The 13,522-nt window shown below is 51.6% G+C and overlaps 3 protein-coding genes across 3 annotated transcripts; 1 reads left to right on the plus strand and 2 right to left on the minus strand.

The window, feature by feature from the left end:
* On the minus strand, positions 1 to 4,216 carry ENH_00058780 (Protein arginine N-methyltransferase 6, related; the record flags this gene model as incomplete). The annotated part of the gene is made up of 10 exons (XM_013583615.1): positions 1 to 128; positions 258 to 303; positions 499 to 747; positions 1,304 to 1,549; positions 1,794 to 1,842; positions 1,946 to 2,073; positions 2,202 to 2,255; positions 2,484 to 2,582; positions 2,740 to 2,825; positions 3,106 to 4,216. 10 exons carry the CDS (start codon positions 4,214 to 4,216, stop codon positions 1 to 3), a joined length of 2,196 nt encoding a protein of 731 aa, XP_013439069.1.
* Positions 4,217 to 4,924: 708 nt separating this feature from the next.
* ENH_00058790 (HIT zinc finger domain-containing protein, putative) lies at positions 4,925 to 8,827 on the plus strand (the record flags this gene model as incomplete). The annotated part of the gene is made up of 4 exons (XM_013583616.1): positions 4,925 to 5,784; positions 6,026 to 7,052; positions 7,555 to 7,604; positions 7,726 to 8,827. 4 exons carry the CDS (start codon positions 4,925 to 4,927, stop codon positions 8,825 to 8,827), a joined length of 3,039 nt encoding a protein of 1,012 aa, XP_013439070.1.
* Positions 8,828 to 10,276: 1,449 nt separating this feature from the next.
* On the minus strand, positions 10,277 to 12,895 carry ENH_00058800 (hypothetical protein, conserved; the record flags this gene model as incomplete). The annotated part of the gene is made up of 7 exons (XM_013583617.1): positions 10,277 to 10,377; positions 10,523 to 10,670; positions 11,086 to 11,640; positions 11,909 to 11,970; positions 12,116 to 12,278; positions 12,438 to 12,484; positions 12,850 to 12,895. 7 exons carry the CDS (start codon positions 12,893 to 12,895, stop codon positions 10,277 to 10,279), a joined length of 1,122 nt encoding a protein of 373 aa, XP_013439071.1.
* Between the last annotated feature and the right edge of the window lie 627 nt (positions 12,896 to 13,522).

Here is a 13,522-nt window from a genome sequence, read left to right on the forward strand (position 1 = left end):
TCATTGCATAGGATATGACCTAACCAACGTTTCCTTCCCTTGTCTCTCCAACTCAAGCGTGATTACGATGCTTCGCCTGCTGCTGGGATTAGGGTCTGGGTTGATGCTCATGTGGCCCCTGAGGGTGGCTGCGCATAAGATGCATGCAAGTACAAAGGGAGGCACCTGAAAGCTGCACGCACCACTAAAGGTGGCAAGGGCAATAGCAAGAAAAGTTTCAGTAATTGCAGCAACTAACAGCAAGCCGGCACACGTACGGTAACCAGGAGTCGCACTTAGGCTCCACGCCTTTCCTTCGCCGTCCTGTAATGTCCCAACCCCACACACGCACATATACACACATACACGCATGTACACACACATACACGCAAGCACAGGCACATACACACACGCACGCGCAGACGCAAGAAATATATTACTTCCTGGAGGTGCTTCTGTTGCTGTTCCGTTGACGCTTCTACTACCGCCGCTGCAGTGAGATATTTTGCTTTCGCCCACCAGCAGGTGAAGGACCGTTTGCTTCCAATGCGTTGGCTGTTTCAAAGGGCTGGTGCTCAGCACCAAGGTCCCTGCTACAGGCTTCGTTTCTGCTGCTAATGGCGAGTCCATTGTTGCTGCCCCTTCTGCGGCAACCTCCTTGGAAAAGCAAATCAGCGAAGGGCCACCCTTGGGCTGGATAGGCTCGAAAAAACAGTCAAAGTAAAATACGAGGCTGCTACAAACCTCAGGGGGAGGAGGCAAGCTTAACTGCAGCAACAAAGCAGACGCAGCAGCAGCAGCAGAAGTATCAGCAGCTGCGGCAACACTGGTTGAAGCGGCAGCATGCTTCTGATTGCTGACGAAAAGTAGAAAGCGCTGAGGTCTGGGAGAGACAACAGGGATAAGACTGCTCGGGCAAGCATATTAACAGAAAAATAACTGAGAAGAAGAAACGGAAATTTGTACAGATAAGCGCAACAAAAAGGAGGCAGAGGCAGATAAAAACAAGCACTAAGATAAGCGAGAAGGCCAAAACTAAGAAAAAAACAAATCGGGCAAGCACATATATGAGCAAAACGCACAAAAAATGTGGGAAAGACAGGGACAGTGACAACCAGAAGAACAAGACAGACACAAATAGCCATGGATGCAGATGGACACGTTTGCGGATGTCAGGCCCATACAAAAATAGATGAGTAGAAAAAATAATACTGAAACGTATGAAAATAAGACAACATAAAGTACCACAAAAAGATGCACAGATAGCTCAACAAAAGCAAAGAAAAATGAAACAAACGAAAAGTAGAGACTGAGCGTTGCCTACGTTAATTGGACATCTGAGAGTCCGTACTTCCCCCGCCGTCACAGAATTCAAGTCAAGAAGACAAATTGGCTGCTGCTGCTGTTGCTGTTTCTGGTTGAGCTGTTGTTGCTGCACTAGTTGCACCTCGAGCTGGCCAAAGAGAAGGTCGTCCGGTGTCTGAAGCGCTGAGAGGTCAAAGCCGTAAACCAAAGACTCGAAAGGCCCACGGCGCTCCTGCTGCTCCTCACGCATGTCCGCAGTGCACACCTGTAGTGGTAACAGAAGCAACAGCAACTAATGCAGCAGCACTTGCTCTGCGCGTCACCCTAATGCTTCCTGTGAAGCAGAAATGTCCTGACTCAAACAACGGTGTGGCACTTCATTCAGCTGCTGTTCCCTCACTAAACAAGCAGCACTGACGGCAACCACAGAAGCAGAGGCAGCAGCTGCAGCAGCTCTAACCGCATAGGTGGGTGTAGCTCCTACAGTCAGTGTGTTTGTAAGGTCTCACTCCAATCAGCGCTTTATTGGGAACCAGCAGCCCGTCTGCCTTCAAGTACCTGCACAGAAAAGCATTGTCAACCTACTGCTAATTCTGCCACTATTGTCGCTGCTATTGCTGATGCTGCTGCAGTTGCTGTTGCATTTGCCACTTTGCATTACTTGTCTCTGGCGTGCAGCACGGAGAACAACATGCACTCGAATAGCAGACCGTAGCCCATCCACTCCGAGACCAGAACGTCACACGCAAATAAGCGAAGGCCAGCACTAGCCGCAGAGCCAGAAGCCAGCTGCAATAAAACATGCACAACCCAGTAGCAGTAGCAAGAGCATCAGCTGCACACTAAAAAACAGAAAAACTATGCTGGCTGAGAAACAACGGCAGCACGAACTGCAGCAGCAAGTCTAAAAGGCCCACCGCGACCACTTCTGTTTCCGTTTCATCCGTCCAGTACAGTTCTACAGACTCCACCTGAGTCGAATCTCAAACCCTGCGCGCTAGGCATTGATCGCTAAGCCTTCTGTAAGGCATAGCTATAGCAACGTGCAGGGAGAGACAGAAGCAGAAGCAGCAGTAACCGGCTTCTTGCAAATTCTAGGTAACTAGTGAAGTGGTAAGGGCAGCCCCAAACATCAAGCTCTTATGGCTGCGATACAACCCAAAGGTCTTTAACACCAAACTGCAAACCCGGCAACCCACCTTTGCGTGCACGACCTGAATGACAGACGAAAACCCGTTAGCGGCAACCACCCGACGAGCCACAGAAACAATAGGAGAAGACGCATCCAGTGCCACCACCTGAGCAAACCCGACACTCCAAGCTTGTGGTCGTCACCCGTGGACTCCAATGACTCTTACCGCTAGCTCTTGTCAAGATTCGTGTATTCCACTAAAGGATCACACTCCACTCTGGGGCTCATAGTTCAAGCTTTCGGGTCAATGCTTGAGGATGTACTTTGCGAGCACCCGCTTGAGCGGCGAAGAGGCTAAGGATGCCGCTGCCACAGCCCACGTCTAACACCACCTTGCCACGAATAGCCTCTGCAGCCACAAACCCTGAACCTTAAGGCCTAAACCCTAAAGGCCAATTTGAAGCTGCGCATGAAAGCTGTTGGCGGCAAAAAACAGCCTTTCTTGCCCTGACAGCAAATGCAGCTGCACCACAGGACCTGACCCACCTGCTGTAGCAGCCTGAACAAAACCAGCCGAAATACCAGATGCGGCAGCAGCAACACCAACAGCAGCAATCAGGTTGGCACAAACAATAATCATGGCAACTGCAGCAACCACAGACACGCCCGCGGCAGCAACGCATGCTGACCTGCACGCTGTAGCAGGAAGTCTCTGTAGGCCTCTGTGCGGGCGGTGTCTGTGATCATCTCGCGGTGTATAGATAGCTCGCCATAGCCTGCGAAGTAGCCTTTATCTTCCGCGGAGTCCCCTACTGCTACTCGTGCATTTTGCCTTCTTCCGTTGAGTGCTGTTGTCGCGTCTTCTGTGCTGTAGCTGCTCTTGCTGTTGGCTCCTGCAGTAGCAGCAGACGCTGCATTGCCCATGCGGTGCTGCAGCACGCGATCGTAGACTTCCGTGTTGCAAGGGGTGACGGGGGGAAAAAAGCTGCCTTTTCGTCCTGCAGGTGCTGCTGCTGCCGCAGCTGTAAGGTCACAAGTACCAGCAGAAGCAGCAGCCTCTTCGTCATCGCTGCTGAAGTCGTCTACATCCCATAGCAGCGGATCTTCCGAGTCAGCTGCAAGTAACAGCTCCTCAGGGCAACAAAAAACAGGAGAGTCCGCCGTGAGGGATCTTAAAGCTTCAGTGACTGCGGTGTACTCTTGCGGCTGGCCCTTTTGATCATCCTGCTGGTGCTGTAGCTGCTCCTCCTGCCGCCGCTGCTGCTGACGCAAAAATGTGACCAGGGCAATGCGCGTGTAATGATTTAATGGGGGCAACTGCTGCTGATGCGGGCGCTGCTCATTTGGTAGGAGCCATTTGTCTACTGCTGTCAGATCTAAACCGTGTACCTCCCGCATGTGCTGGAGCACGATAGCAGCAGGTGTCTTCTTGCCCTTGCCGCTGCTGCAGTCTTCGCCCACGCAGCGGAAAGGGCACAAAAGGCACAAAGCTGGGGGGCTCTCCTCTTGTGATTCGTCATCTTGAAGTGTAGATACACTGGAGGTTCCATCACTGTTGCTGCTGCTGTTACTGCTGTTGCTGCTGCTGCAGTCCCAGTCACTATCTTCTTCTTTGTCAGTCAATATCTCCTGGTCGCTGCCCTCATGGCACTTCTTTAAATCAAGTTTCTGCGGCGACAAAGTCTGCTGTTCTTGACCTGGGCCCGCCGCTGCTGCTGCTGCTACTGCTGTCGATGCTGCAGCCGCCGCAGCAGCGGTAGTGGACTCTGACCGCATAGGGTCTTCTACTGAAGATCTCATTACGGATATCGAGTCTCAATGGAGTACGGCTTCTTAGATACCTCAGACCTACGTGCCTTGCCCTGATCCTTCAAGCCGAGACCTGGAGGGGGCCCCGCCTCCCGCTCACTAGCCCTTGTGGGCTTCTGTTTACTTTTATTGCTGCAAATTAAACTGGATCTGAATAAATTGAACTAAACTAGAGTTTCATCAAAATTGACATCTTTGAACAATGAGGGCCTCCGCCGCTGTGGGGCGACACTGCTGGCATGGGGCCCATAGCCTTCTATTGTTGTTACTGCTGCCGTAACAGCTATTGGAACCAAAGCGGAAATAAAGCGTATTATTTGACTCTAATTAAGATTAGTTTACGAGCTAGGCCTTACACGTTTGTGTAGAGGCTTTAGGGCCTAGGGCTTGGGCCTTGAGGCCGAAAGGCCTTCTGAAGTTACTCAGGCCTCAAAGCCCCTGCTGCCGCTGTTCCACAACAGTAGCTCACGCAAAGCATTTTCAATCCACGGCGAGAAGCAGCAGAAACAGCAACACAGGCAAAAGAGTGGGGAAACAAGGAAGCGCCCCCCGTCCACGACCTAGCCACGGTACAGCGGACCGGCTGGCAGTTTCCCAAGCAACACTAAGAACAGCAACGACAACGCCGGCAGTAACACAGTAAACATAGCTTAAGAAAGGGGCAGCAGCAGCAGCAGGAATATCGAGGAATCTGCGCAGATGGCGACGCCAGCGCTAGCACCGGCTGCCTTGCCAGTCCGCTCAGCAGCAGAAATTACCGGTGAACCAGCGGGAATAGTATCACCTTCAGCAGAAACAGCAACAGGACAAGCTGCAGCAGCAGCAACACAAGCAGCCGTCGTATCTCCGCCAGCACCTGTACAAGTTGCTGCTGTGGGTGAGGCGACAGCCGACAATCCTGCTGCTATGCCGGAGACCGAGTCCGAGTCCACAGCAGCAGCACCAGCAGTATCTCAGGCAGCAGCAAAGCGGCAGTTGTTGGAATGCATCATATGCAAGAAGGAGTCACCTCCTTACCGCTGCCCGCAGTGTCTGCTGCGTACCTGCTGTCTCAAGTGCTATCGGCAGCACCTGCTGCTGCAGCAGCACATGATTCGCACGCGCAGCCAAGATCCCATGCTGGCTCATCTTGAGGGAGAAGCAGCGGCTGACGCAGCCATTGCTGCTGCTGCCAGGTCGCCTAACAGCCCAGTTCCGGCAGACGCACAAAAAGCAAATGGAGCACCAACGGCTTTCTCCGCTGCAGTCTCCACTCCACTTAGAGAAGCCGCAGTAACTGCGCCTCCTGCAAATTCGTCTTTTCCCCTTCAAGCAGAAAGTGCAACAGAAGAAAAAGAAGCAGCATCCTCACTAACAGAGCCAGCAGCAGCGCCTGCAGCAGCAGCACTGTCATCCGCCGTTGCTTCTCGAGTGCCCTTACGCGTCAGTTACTGCCCCTTGAGTTCCATGGGCAAAAAAGAATTCGATCGCGACATTTCGCTTCTCGAAAATGCAGCAAGGGCCATTGAAGCAGCGCAGAGGCAGCGGCTGCAGCAGCAAGAGCCCAGACGCCGGAAAGGGTATGGCACAAAACTCTAAAACGTAAAATCTCAATCCCAGACCCTAAACCACAAAGCAAATCCTAGACTGCGATCTGAAGAGCACACATGGAACCAATGCCGTTAGTTTTCTAGGTCAAGGTGTCAAGCAAATGCAGGTCAGAGCGTGGACTGCAGGGCCTCGGTACCGGGTTGGAAGGCTTGTCATTTCTGGCTGCAGACTTAGTCTTCAGGGTTTACGGTTTGGATTATTTGTGCCCAGGGCCCACCCAGCTCAGCTGCGCAGTGTCTGTCTCCGCCGTGGGATCGACTTTTTGTTTTTGCCGCCGACTCATTCCAGACGAGTTCACAATAGGACCAAAATACTGGTCCCACGCAAGCTGCAGGGGCAGCAAGGCCAGCAGCAGCAAAAACAGAATGAGCTACAGGAAGAGTCGAAAGATCAGACACATGATCACCAGTTGCAGGAGGATTGCCACGACGCAGACATGAACCAGCAAAGAGAGCAGCCGCGGCGGCGACAGCAGGAGCAGCAACAGCAGGAACTGGTGGGGCAGGAGGGCGGAGAGCGCCAGGAGGCTGTTGTGGCTGATGCCGAATCTGCGAGTGAAGAGTCCCCCCAGCAACATCAGCAGCAGAAGACGCGCGCCGCCGAATCAGTGATATGTTGGGATGTTTGCTTTCGGTTGCCAAGTGCTGAGGGATTCCGGCTGCCGCTGATGCTTCGGGAGGACGTGCCTTTGCATCAGCACGCGTTGCTGCTGCAACAGCACTGCTGCAAGAAACTGGAACAGCAGCACGCCCAGAAGAGACCAGGCAACGCAGCAGAACTCTCAGAGGGATGCCTGTTGCTTCAACGATGTGCCGCCGGACCCCTGCTGCAAGTAGCAGCAGCAGCAACAGCTAACACAACAGCAACAGCAGAAGCAGAAAGAACAAGCGCATCGGAGCCAGGTGACGCAACGGCGGCCAGAGGATCAGCAGCAGCCTCGCAGTCAACAGCAGGGAAGGGCTTTCGGTTGTTGCTGCCGATCACTGCAGCGCACGCGGGCGTCACCTTGCAGCCGCAGGCAAACAGTGCGACAGCAGCATATTCAGCAGCAGAAACGGCAACACACGATGCGACGACAGCGGAAGCAGGCTCCGCCGAAGTATCCCCACTAGGCGCTGAGGCAGAAGCAGCAGGAACAACTTCAGCAGGAACGCCCTCCACTGGGCTCATTCCTGCGTATCTTTTGCCTTGGGAGTTGTCTCTTCAAGAATGCTTGAAGGGAACAACAGTAGTGGAGGTGTGTTCTGTTTGCTTATCAAAGATACCAATCATGTGTTTTGTTCTTGTATTTACTTCTATTAATTCTTTTCGTTCATTCAGTGTGCATCTCTACGTAGTCTTGTGAAGACTGTCTGCGCCTCTCGCCCTTGCTCCATTTTGCCTTTTTCTCGTTCTTTACCGCTGTTCGTTCCCCTGTGTTCCTGTGTTGTTACTCAGTTTTGTCTGATGTGCATCCTCAAGGATGCCGTCTGCAGCGCTACTTCTGCTGCATTTGTGGAACCTTAGGAGCTTAAGCCTACTCGCCTGTTGTGTCCTGCTCGTTTTCTCTCTTCGTCATTTCCATTTTATTCCGTTCCTTTACTGTTCCCCGCTTTGTGTTCCGGATTTTTAGTGGGTGTTTTCAATGTACATCTGCGTCTCTATCCTCGCCATGCATTCGTCTGTTCGTGTTGTTTCATGGCCCTCGACTTATGCCATGGTCTTACTTTGCTGCTGTTGTTACTTGCGACCTTGCGCAGCATCCCGATGTGATAGTGGCGCTTCCTGAAGAGCTCAGCAGATATACTTGGTATGCTACTGCCGTTGTCGTGCTGCTGTTCTTGCTACTGCTGCTGTTCTTGCTTCTCTTGTTGCTTCTGTGTATCAGACCAGCAATTTTTGGTCTTGCTGCTGTGTTGGTGGTGCTGCAGCTGGCAGCCACCCTGCAGAGGAGGCCCTCATTCTCGACTGTTACCGCGTTCGCCCCCACCTCCACCACCTGAAGAACCTTACCAATGTAAGCAACAGCAGCAGCAGCCTCAGCAGCAGCAGCCGCAGCAGCAGCAGTCGCAACAGCAGCAACCACAACAGCAGCAGCAGCAGGTACAGCAACAGTGCGCTCGGCCGTGTCGGGTGCAGCCAGGCGGAAGGGAGCGAGACGGATCAGGTTTCCAGGGGAGCGATTTGCGGCTCACAGTGCAGCACCAGTCACAGCAGCAGCAGCAGCAGCATCAGCAGCAGCAGCTCCCCCAAGTGTATGCGGACCAGCGTCCACGTGCGCCGATAAGGTACAACCATCAGCAACATCGGCACCAGCAGCGGTGGCCGCAAGAGGCTCCTGACCAGCAACACCAGCACCTGCAGCTCCAGAAGTCGCAGGTAGCCCTTTCGTACAGCCAGCAGCAGCAGCAGCACATGCAGGGACAACACTGTATGCAGTCACCAGAGCAACATAACAAGCAAAGTGTGCATCAGCAGCATAGGCAGCAGCAAAACTTTCAGCAGCAGCCGTACGGGCAGCCACGCATGTTCCCCCAGCAGCCTATGCAGCCCCCTGCTCCACCTCCACCAGAGCAGCAGCAGCAGCAGCAGCAGCGCCAGGCACATTTACAACATCGTGCTTATCCACAACAGCAGGGTCTGATGCAGCAGCAGCAGTACCAGCAGCAGCAACAATACCACCAGCAACAGCGGTTGGGCTCCCAGCAGGAACAGCAATCCCCGCATCAACAACAATATTTCCAGCAGCAGCAGTATGCGCAGCTGCATCAGCACCAGCCTCAGCAGCAGCAGTATCAACCGCAGCAGCAACCACAGCAGCAGTATCCGCCGCCTCCGCAGCAGCAGTATCCACAGCAACAGCAACAGCAGTGTCAGATTCAGCAGAACAGTGCATCACTGCAGCAGAGGTGCTCACAGCCGCCGTTGCAGCAGCAACAAGGCTCTCATAGCTGGCACGGGGTGAAGCGCCAACAGCAAGGAGGTCCCCCAGGTGGCTTCAAAAGGCGCAATTGCGCCCGTACGGACCAGTAGGGATAAAGTGTTCCCACTTTTTGACATTGAATAACACTATATGTTTGCTGCTTGCTCATTTCGTTTCAGAACTTATTGTTCTTATGTATCTGCGGGCACATTACAGTAGGTTTGCTGCAACCTAGTGGAGTATCCACATGATGCAGCGACGACAATCTGCTTAGACATGGAATGAGCATCTTATGTGGATGCTGCGGCTTTTGTTTAGTGAGTTTATGTCCGTGTAGGTATGTTGGGAGGGATAAGAATGAGAGGAGTTAGTTTTGGTAGTTAAAGGGCGCAGCAGTGATAATTTGGTGGCTGCAGAACGTCGATACTAAATGCGTAGTGCTGGCGTCGTGATGCTGATTCTCCTCATCTGCTTTTGATCTTGATTAGGTTGCCGTTATCTTTAGAGGGCTAGCGACTAAATGAACGAAAGGATCAACACAGGACTGCGTGAACTAGCTGGCCACGGCGCATAAAACGAAACGAATAGAACGTATGGATCCATACTATTTCGTTTGCCGCGAAGCAAACATATATGATTCCATGGCAAAAGGCTGAAACACAACAGCAGGCCAGACACTTGCGGTGGCTCAGTAAAAGAACGATTACGTGACGCCTCTCAGCTCAGCTGCGTTTGCTGCTCCCGCGCACTGGTCTCGTAAGCGCTTGTTGAACGCGCTAGGTGTGATGGCTGCATTTCTTCTCCATGGGGAGGTGCATACACTAGAGAGTCCCAAATACTAACAAGCAAGAGTGCACCTGTAGCTCTCAAGAACCGAGGCACTGAACTCTACATCGTAGTGCCTTTCAATTACTTGAACAACAGCAACGAAGCCCTAACCGTTAAACTATAATCTGGTTTAAAGCTTAGGCTCTATAAATCTGGTTTAAAGCTTAGGCTCTATAGCTGGACTTCAGCGTTTGGCTCTGCGCCATACCGGTAGCTTGTGGTGCGTAGTTTACACTTCGTGATGCCAGTAATTGGTGGTTCAGTGTCTTTCCCCAAGCAACTATCCACTCAAAGCAAGAGGCGCATTCGCTAATTGGTTGTATGTAGGACTCGCATGTATGACTTGCTCTTGAAACACTTAGGGCGTAAATCCCAATGAAGCAGGAAACGAAGCTGGTAAGCGCAAGCAACTTGCATACAAAAAGTAAATCTGAATAAGAGAAGAGCATTAACGTAGTAGTCCATATGTTTCTCAAAAGAGAGGCCGCCGGTGCGCTTCACGAGGAGATGCGTTTTCGAGCGCCTCTTCTGTAGGTAACGTACACCTCTTCTATTGGAAAATAAAGGATTGTACAATCAGCACTCCTTCTGTTGTGATTTTCTGAATTTCGCCTGTATCCAAATGCGCTGCATTCTTTGCTCGGTTTTCCGGTTGAGCATTTCCCGCATGCAATATCTGAATGCAGCAGAGACATCAAGGCGTATTTGGGAACATTAAATCGCTTAGCCAACTAGCCCCGATCCCACCCATTAACAGCGCTATTGCCATAGTCCCACCTGTTTTCACAGACCTCAAGCCCCGCCTCCTTACTAAAAAGCTCCTCAACCTCTTCTGTCCCACACCGCACGCAACGCTCACGAAAACCAAACAACCTAACAGAAGCTCATCTGGTCTAATGCATGCCTGCCTGGAGAAGTGAGTCGATGCACAGGTGGCGGAAAACTAGACCTAATTATTTACAACTAAGTATAATTACCTTTCGAGAAATAGTAGGCAAGGGTGCCGTCATATCTCGCATAAAGATTTGAAGCAACTTTCGGTTTCTTCTGCTCCGCAAATCTCAGCTGCGCCATATCAAGCCGCGCGTAGTCTCTAAACAACACCATCCCGCCAGGCTTCAACAACTGCAAAAAACATCGTGTGTAATCAATCTTACAAGGAGTGTACAGGTGTACTTCGTACTGTTGCTACTGCTGCGGCGATGCAGTAGCAAAGAGCGACACCGGCGAGGCAGATAATTGCAACGTGCACACCGCTGGCAATGAATGTTTATCCATTACATAAATTCCCGAGCACAAGAGCAGATGAACATGAACGCTTAGTGAATACTGCCACGTAGATACATACAATATGCTTCCTGCATGCACTCCTCACGCTTGTGCGGAGGGCAAACAAGCTTGCTCATTAGCTCGTGCCTGTTCTTTACGCAAACACGTGTATTCATAACACGACAGCCATTCTTTTCGTTGCCACAAGCTGTCCACTTTTTGTGCCTTCGATCTGTTCTAATGCGTCTTGCAGCAAGCAGTAGCAGTTCACCTGCGCACAGCGCCTGGCGACGTCCCTGTGGTGCTTTGGATGCATAGCGCTCAGCACGAAGATCAGCAGCACAAATTCTGCACTGTTTCGTGCTGCTATTTGTGGAGGCACCTCTCCCGCTGTTATGTCAAAAGCTGCAACTGTGCGCAGCTGGCCACAAGGGTGCTTAAACAATAAAGCCGCACCACGAGACACAGCTTCGACTGCAGCCGCTGCTGGAGGCTTCCCAGAAGCTGCTGCCGGTGTGGCTGCAGCGTTCGCCCCACCGACTGCTAATACACATGCTGCAGGACTTTCTATGCCCGGCGTTGCGGAGCTTGCTGCAATAGATGCAGCAGGCTCTGCACCAAGGAATGCAACTGGCGCAACAGCAGACCCCGTGCATGCGGACGATCTACTGGCAGCCGCCTCTCTCTGGGTGCTTTCCTTATTTAAGCTTTCTATCTGCGGAAGTTGTGTAACTCTTTCACCGCCACCACTACTGCAAGAGCCACCGTTGCTGCATTCACTGAGGCGCTGATCCTGTTGCCCAGCGCAGATGGCAGCCCACCGTTCCTATCGCAGCACCAGCAGCAAACGCGTACGGCACAGTGCGAGGCCAGCCTGCGCTGCGTCTAACGGACGACACTAAAATGGGACACTAAAACTACATAAAAGGGGTGAAGGGTGTAGGGTTCCAGTAAAAAGGGAGCATGCACAACAGACCAGGATGTTACTGGGGTATCTGCATGCCCTTTAAGGTGTCTGCAAAGTATACACTCTGTAAGTAGGCCAAGTTAAGTGGAATACGTTACATGTACAACTGGTGAGTTTCGGTAATTACCTGCAAGATGGAGACAGCCCTCGGCGAGCAATCGAAAGCCACGCCGTGCAGTCGTGGATTTGCTGCAGGAAGCAAAGCAGACCGTCCTACTTTAAGTCAAATCAACTAGGTGCGCTGGCCATAAAAAACTGTACGGACGCTGCACGTACACTGTAAGGGGAGTCAGCATATACCGCAAGGCCTTCCCACTAACAAGCCGCATCTCACCCGTCAAAATAGGAATTAAGGCGTTACCCACTCCGCATCCCACATCCACTAGAAGTGGATGCTCTTCAGCACCACTTTTCTCCGCTGCGGTGCAGGCTGCTGCTATCTCGGGAAGTTCCTTAGCGAGCCACGCCCTGTCTTTAAAAAAGTGATCAGTGTTACGCTGCAAAGAGTTACGATCCCTAAACCCGAGAACCTAGACTCTAAACTCTTGAATCACCGGTGGGAAGAGATAGACAAACAAGCAGCAAGTGAATGCAGCCAAATGACGTAGGAAATAAGGCAGCCACATGCCGTAGGAAATGCTTGAGATTAAACGCACTTTGTAGAAAAGGTCCCAATAGCGCACGGCGTTCTCCAACAGTAGCGCTGAAGCACCCAAACATCACAACAAAAGGCGCGCCCAAGTTAATCTCGAATGTAAAGGATTCCATCATTATTACTACGAACGTTAAGTGTATGAGACGTTTCTTGCCTTTTTGTCGTTCTGTCATCTCGTTGTCATTGCTTTCCAATATGGCAGTCTTTTCGCCTACGGCTTCCTGTGTCAGCTTGAATTTTCGGACTGAAAATTCGCAAACCCGTTAGTGAGTCCGCTGTGAGTGTACACGCTCGTAAAACGACTGCAACTGAAAGTGCAATTGATCAGATGCCACTGGCGACAGGAACACGATATAGCAACACGGAAGGGCTCCTTTGCGCTGCCACTAAGTGTCGTAAAAATAAGCACAGACCTGTTTCCGTGTCATAGAACTCCGCCGGTCCTTCGGTTTCCTCCATTGTTGGGCACACACCTGACAGATACAACAGTCCATGTCTTCTGGGGCCCCACGCAGACCTTCCAGTCAAGTACAACCCAATGGTTTCTACTCTATATGTATGAGGCAAGAAGACAAGTATTAGAAGGCGTGTGCGAGCACACCCCGCCACAGAAGCGTATGAACGAGAAAACGCCGGGCATTCCACTAAAAACTGCAGAGACTTTGCGTTCAGTAGGGCTGCTGAAATGTTGCCCGTATGTTTCTGTAGTCCAAAGAAAACAAGGAAACAAGATGTGAAGAGTATGACGGCGCCTCCACTCGAGAAATTCTAGAGGAAGTCTCCTACAATACTGCGTTCACCTGGCTGACTGGTGGAAGCACAATTCTCTGGAGAGGTGAGCATCCCCAGACTTGTGAAAAAACATGTATTGCATGCATACAATAAAACTTTTTTCACATAATTAATTTTACTTTACGCTCTCTCGCCTTCTGCCGTGAGACCTTCCGGCTTGGGGGCCCCGCATCGGTATCGATGTGCATGCGTTCGTTTTCAGCAAAATTCGACATGATGTGGATGCATATCAGCTATAACTGTACAGTTTCAATGCCGTACCCTTATATTACTGAAATGCAAGGCTTTTCTTTT

Source organism: Eimeria necatrix, genomic scaffold (assembly GCF_000499385.1).
Source record: "Eimeria necatrix Houghton genomic scaffold, Enh_scaff4, whole genome shotgun sequence".
NCBI classification, from domain to species: Eukaryota; Apicomplexa; class Conoidasida; order Eucoccidiorida; family Eimeriidae; genus Eimeria; species Eimeria necatrix.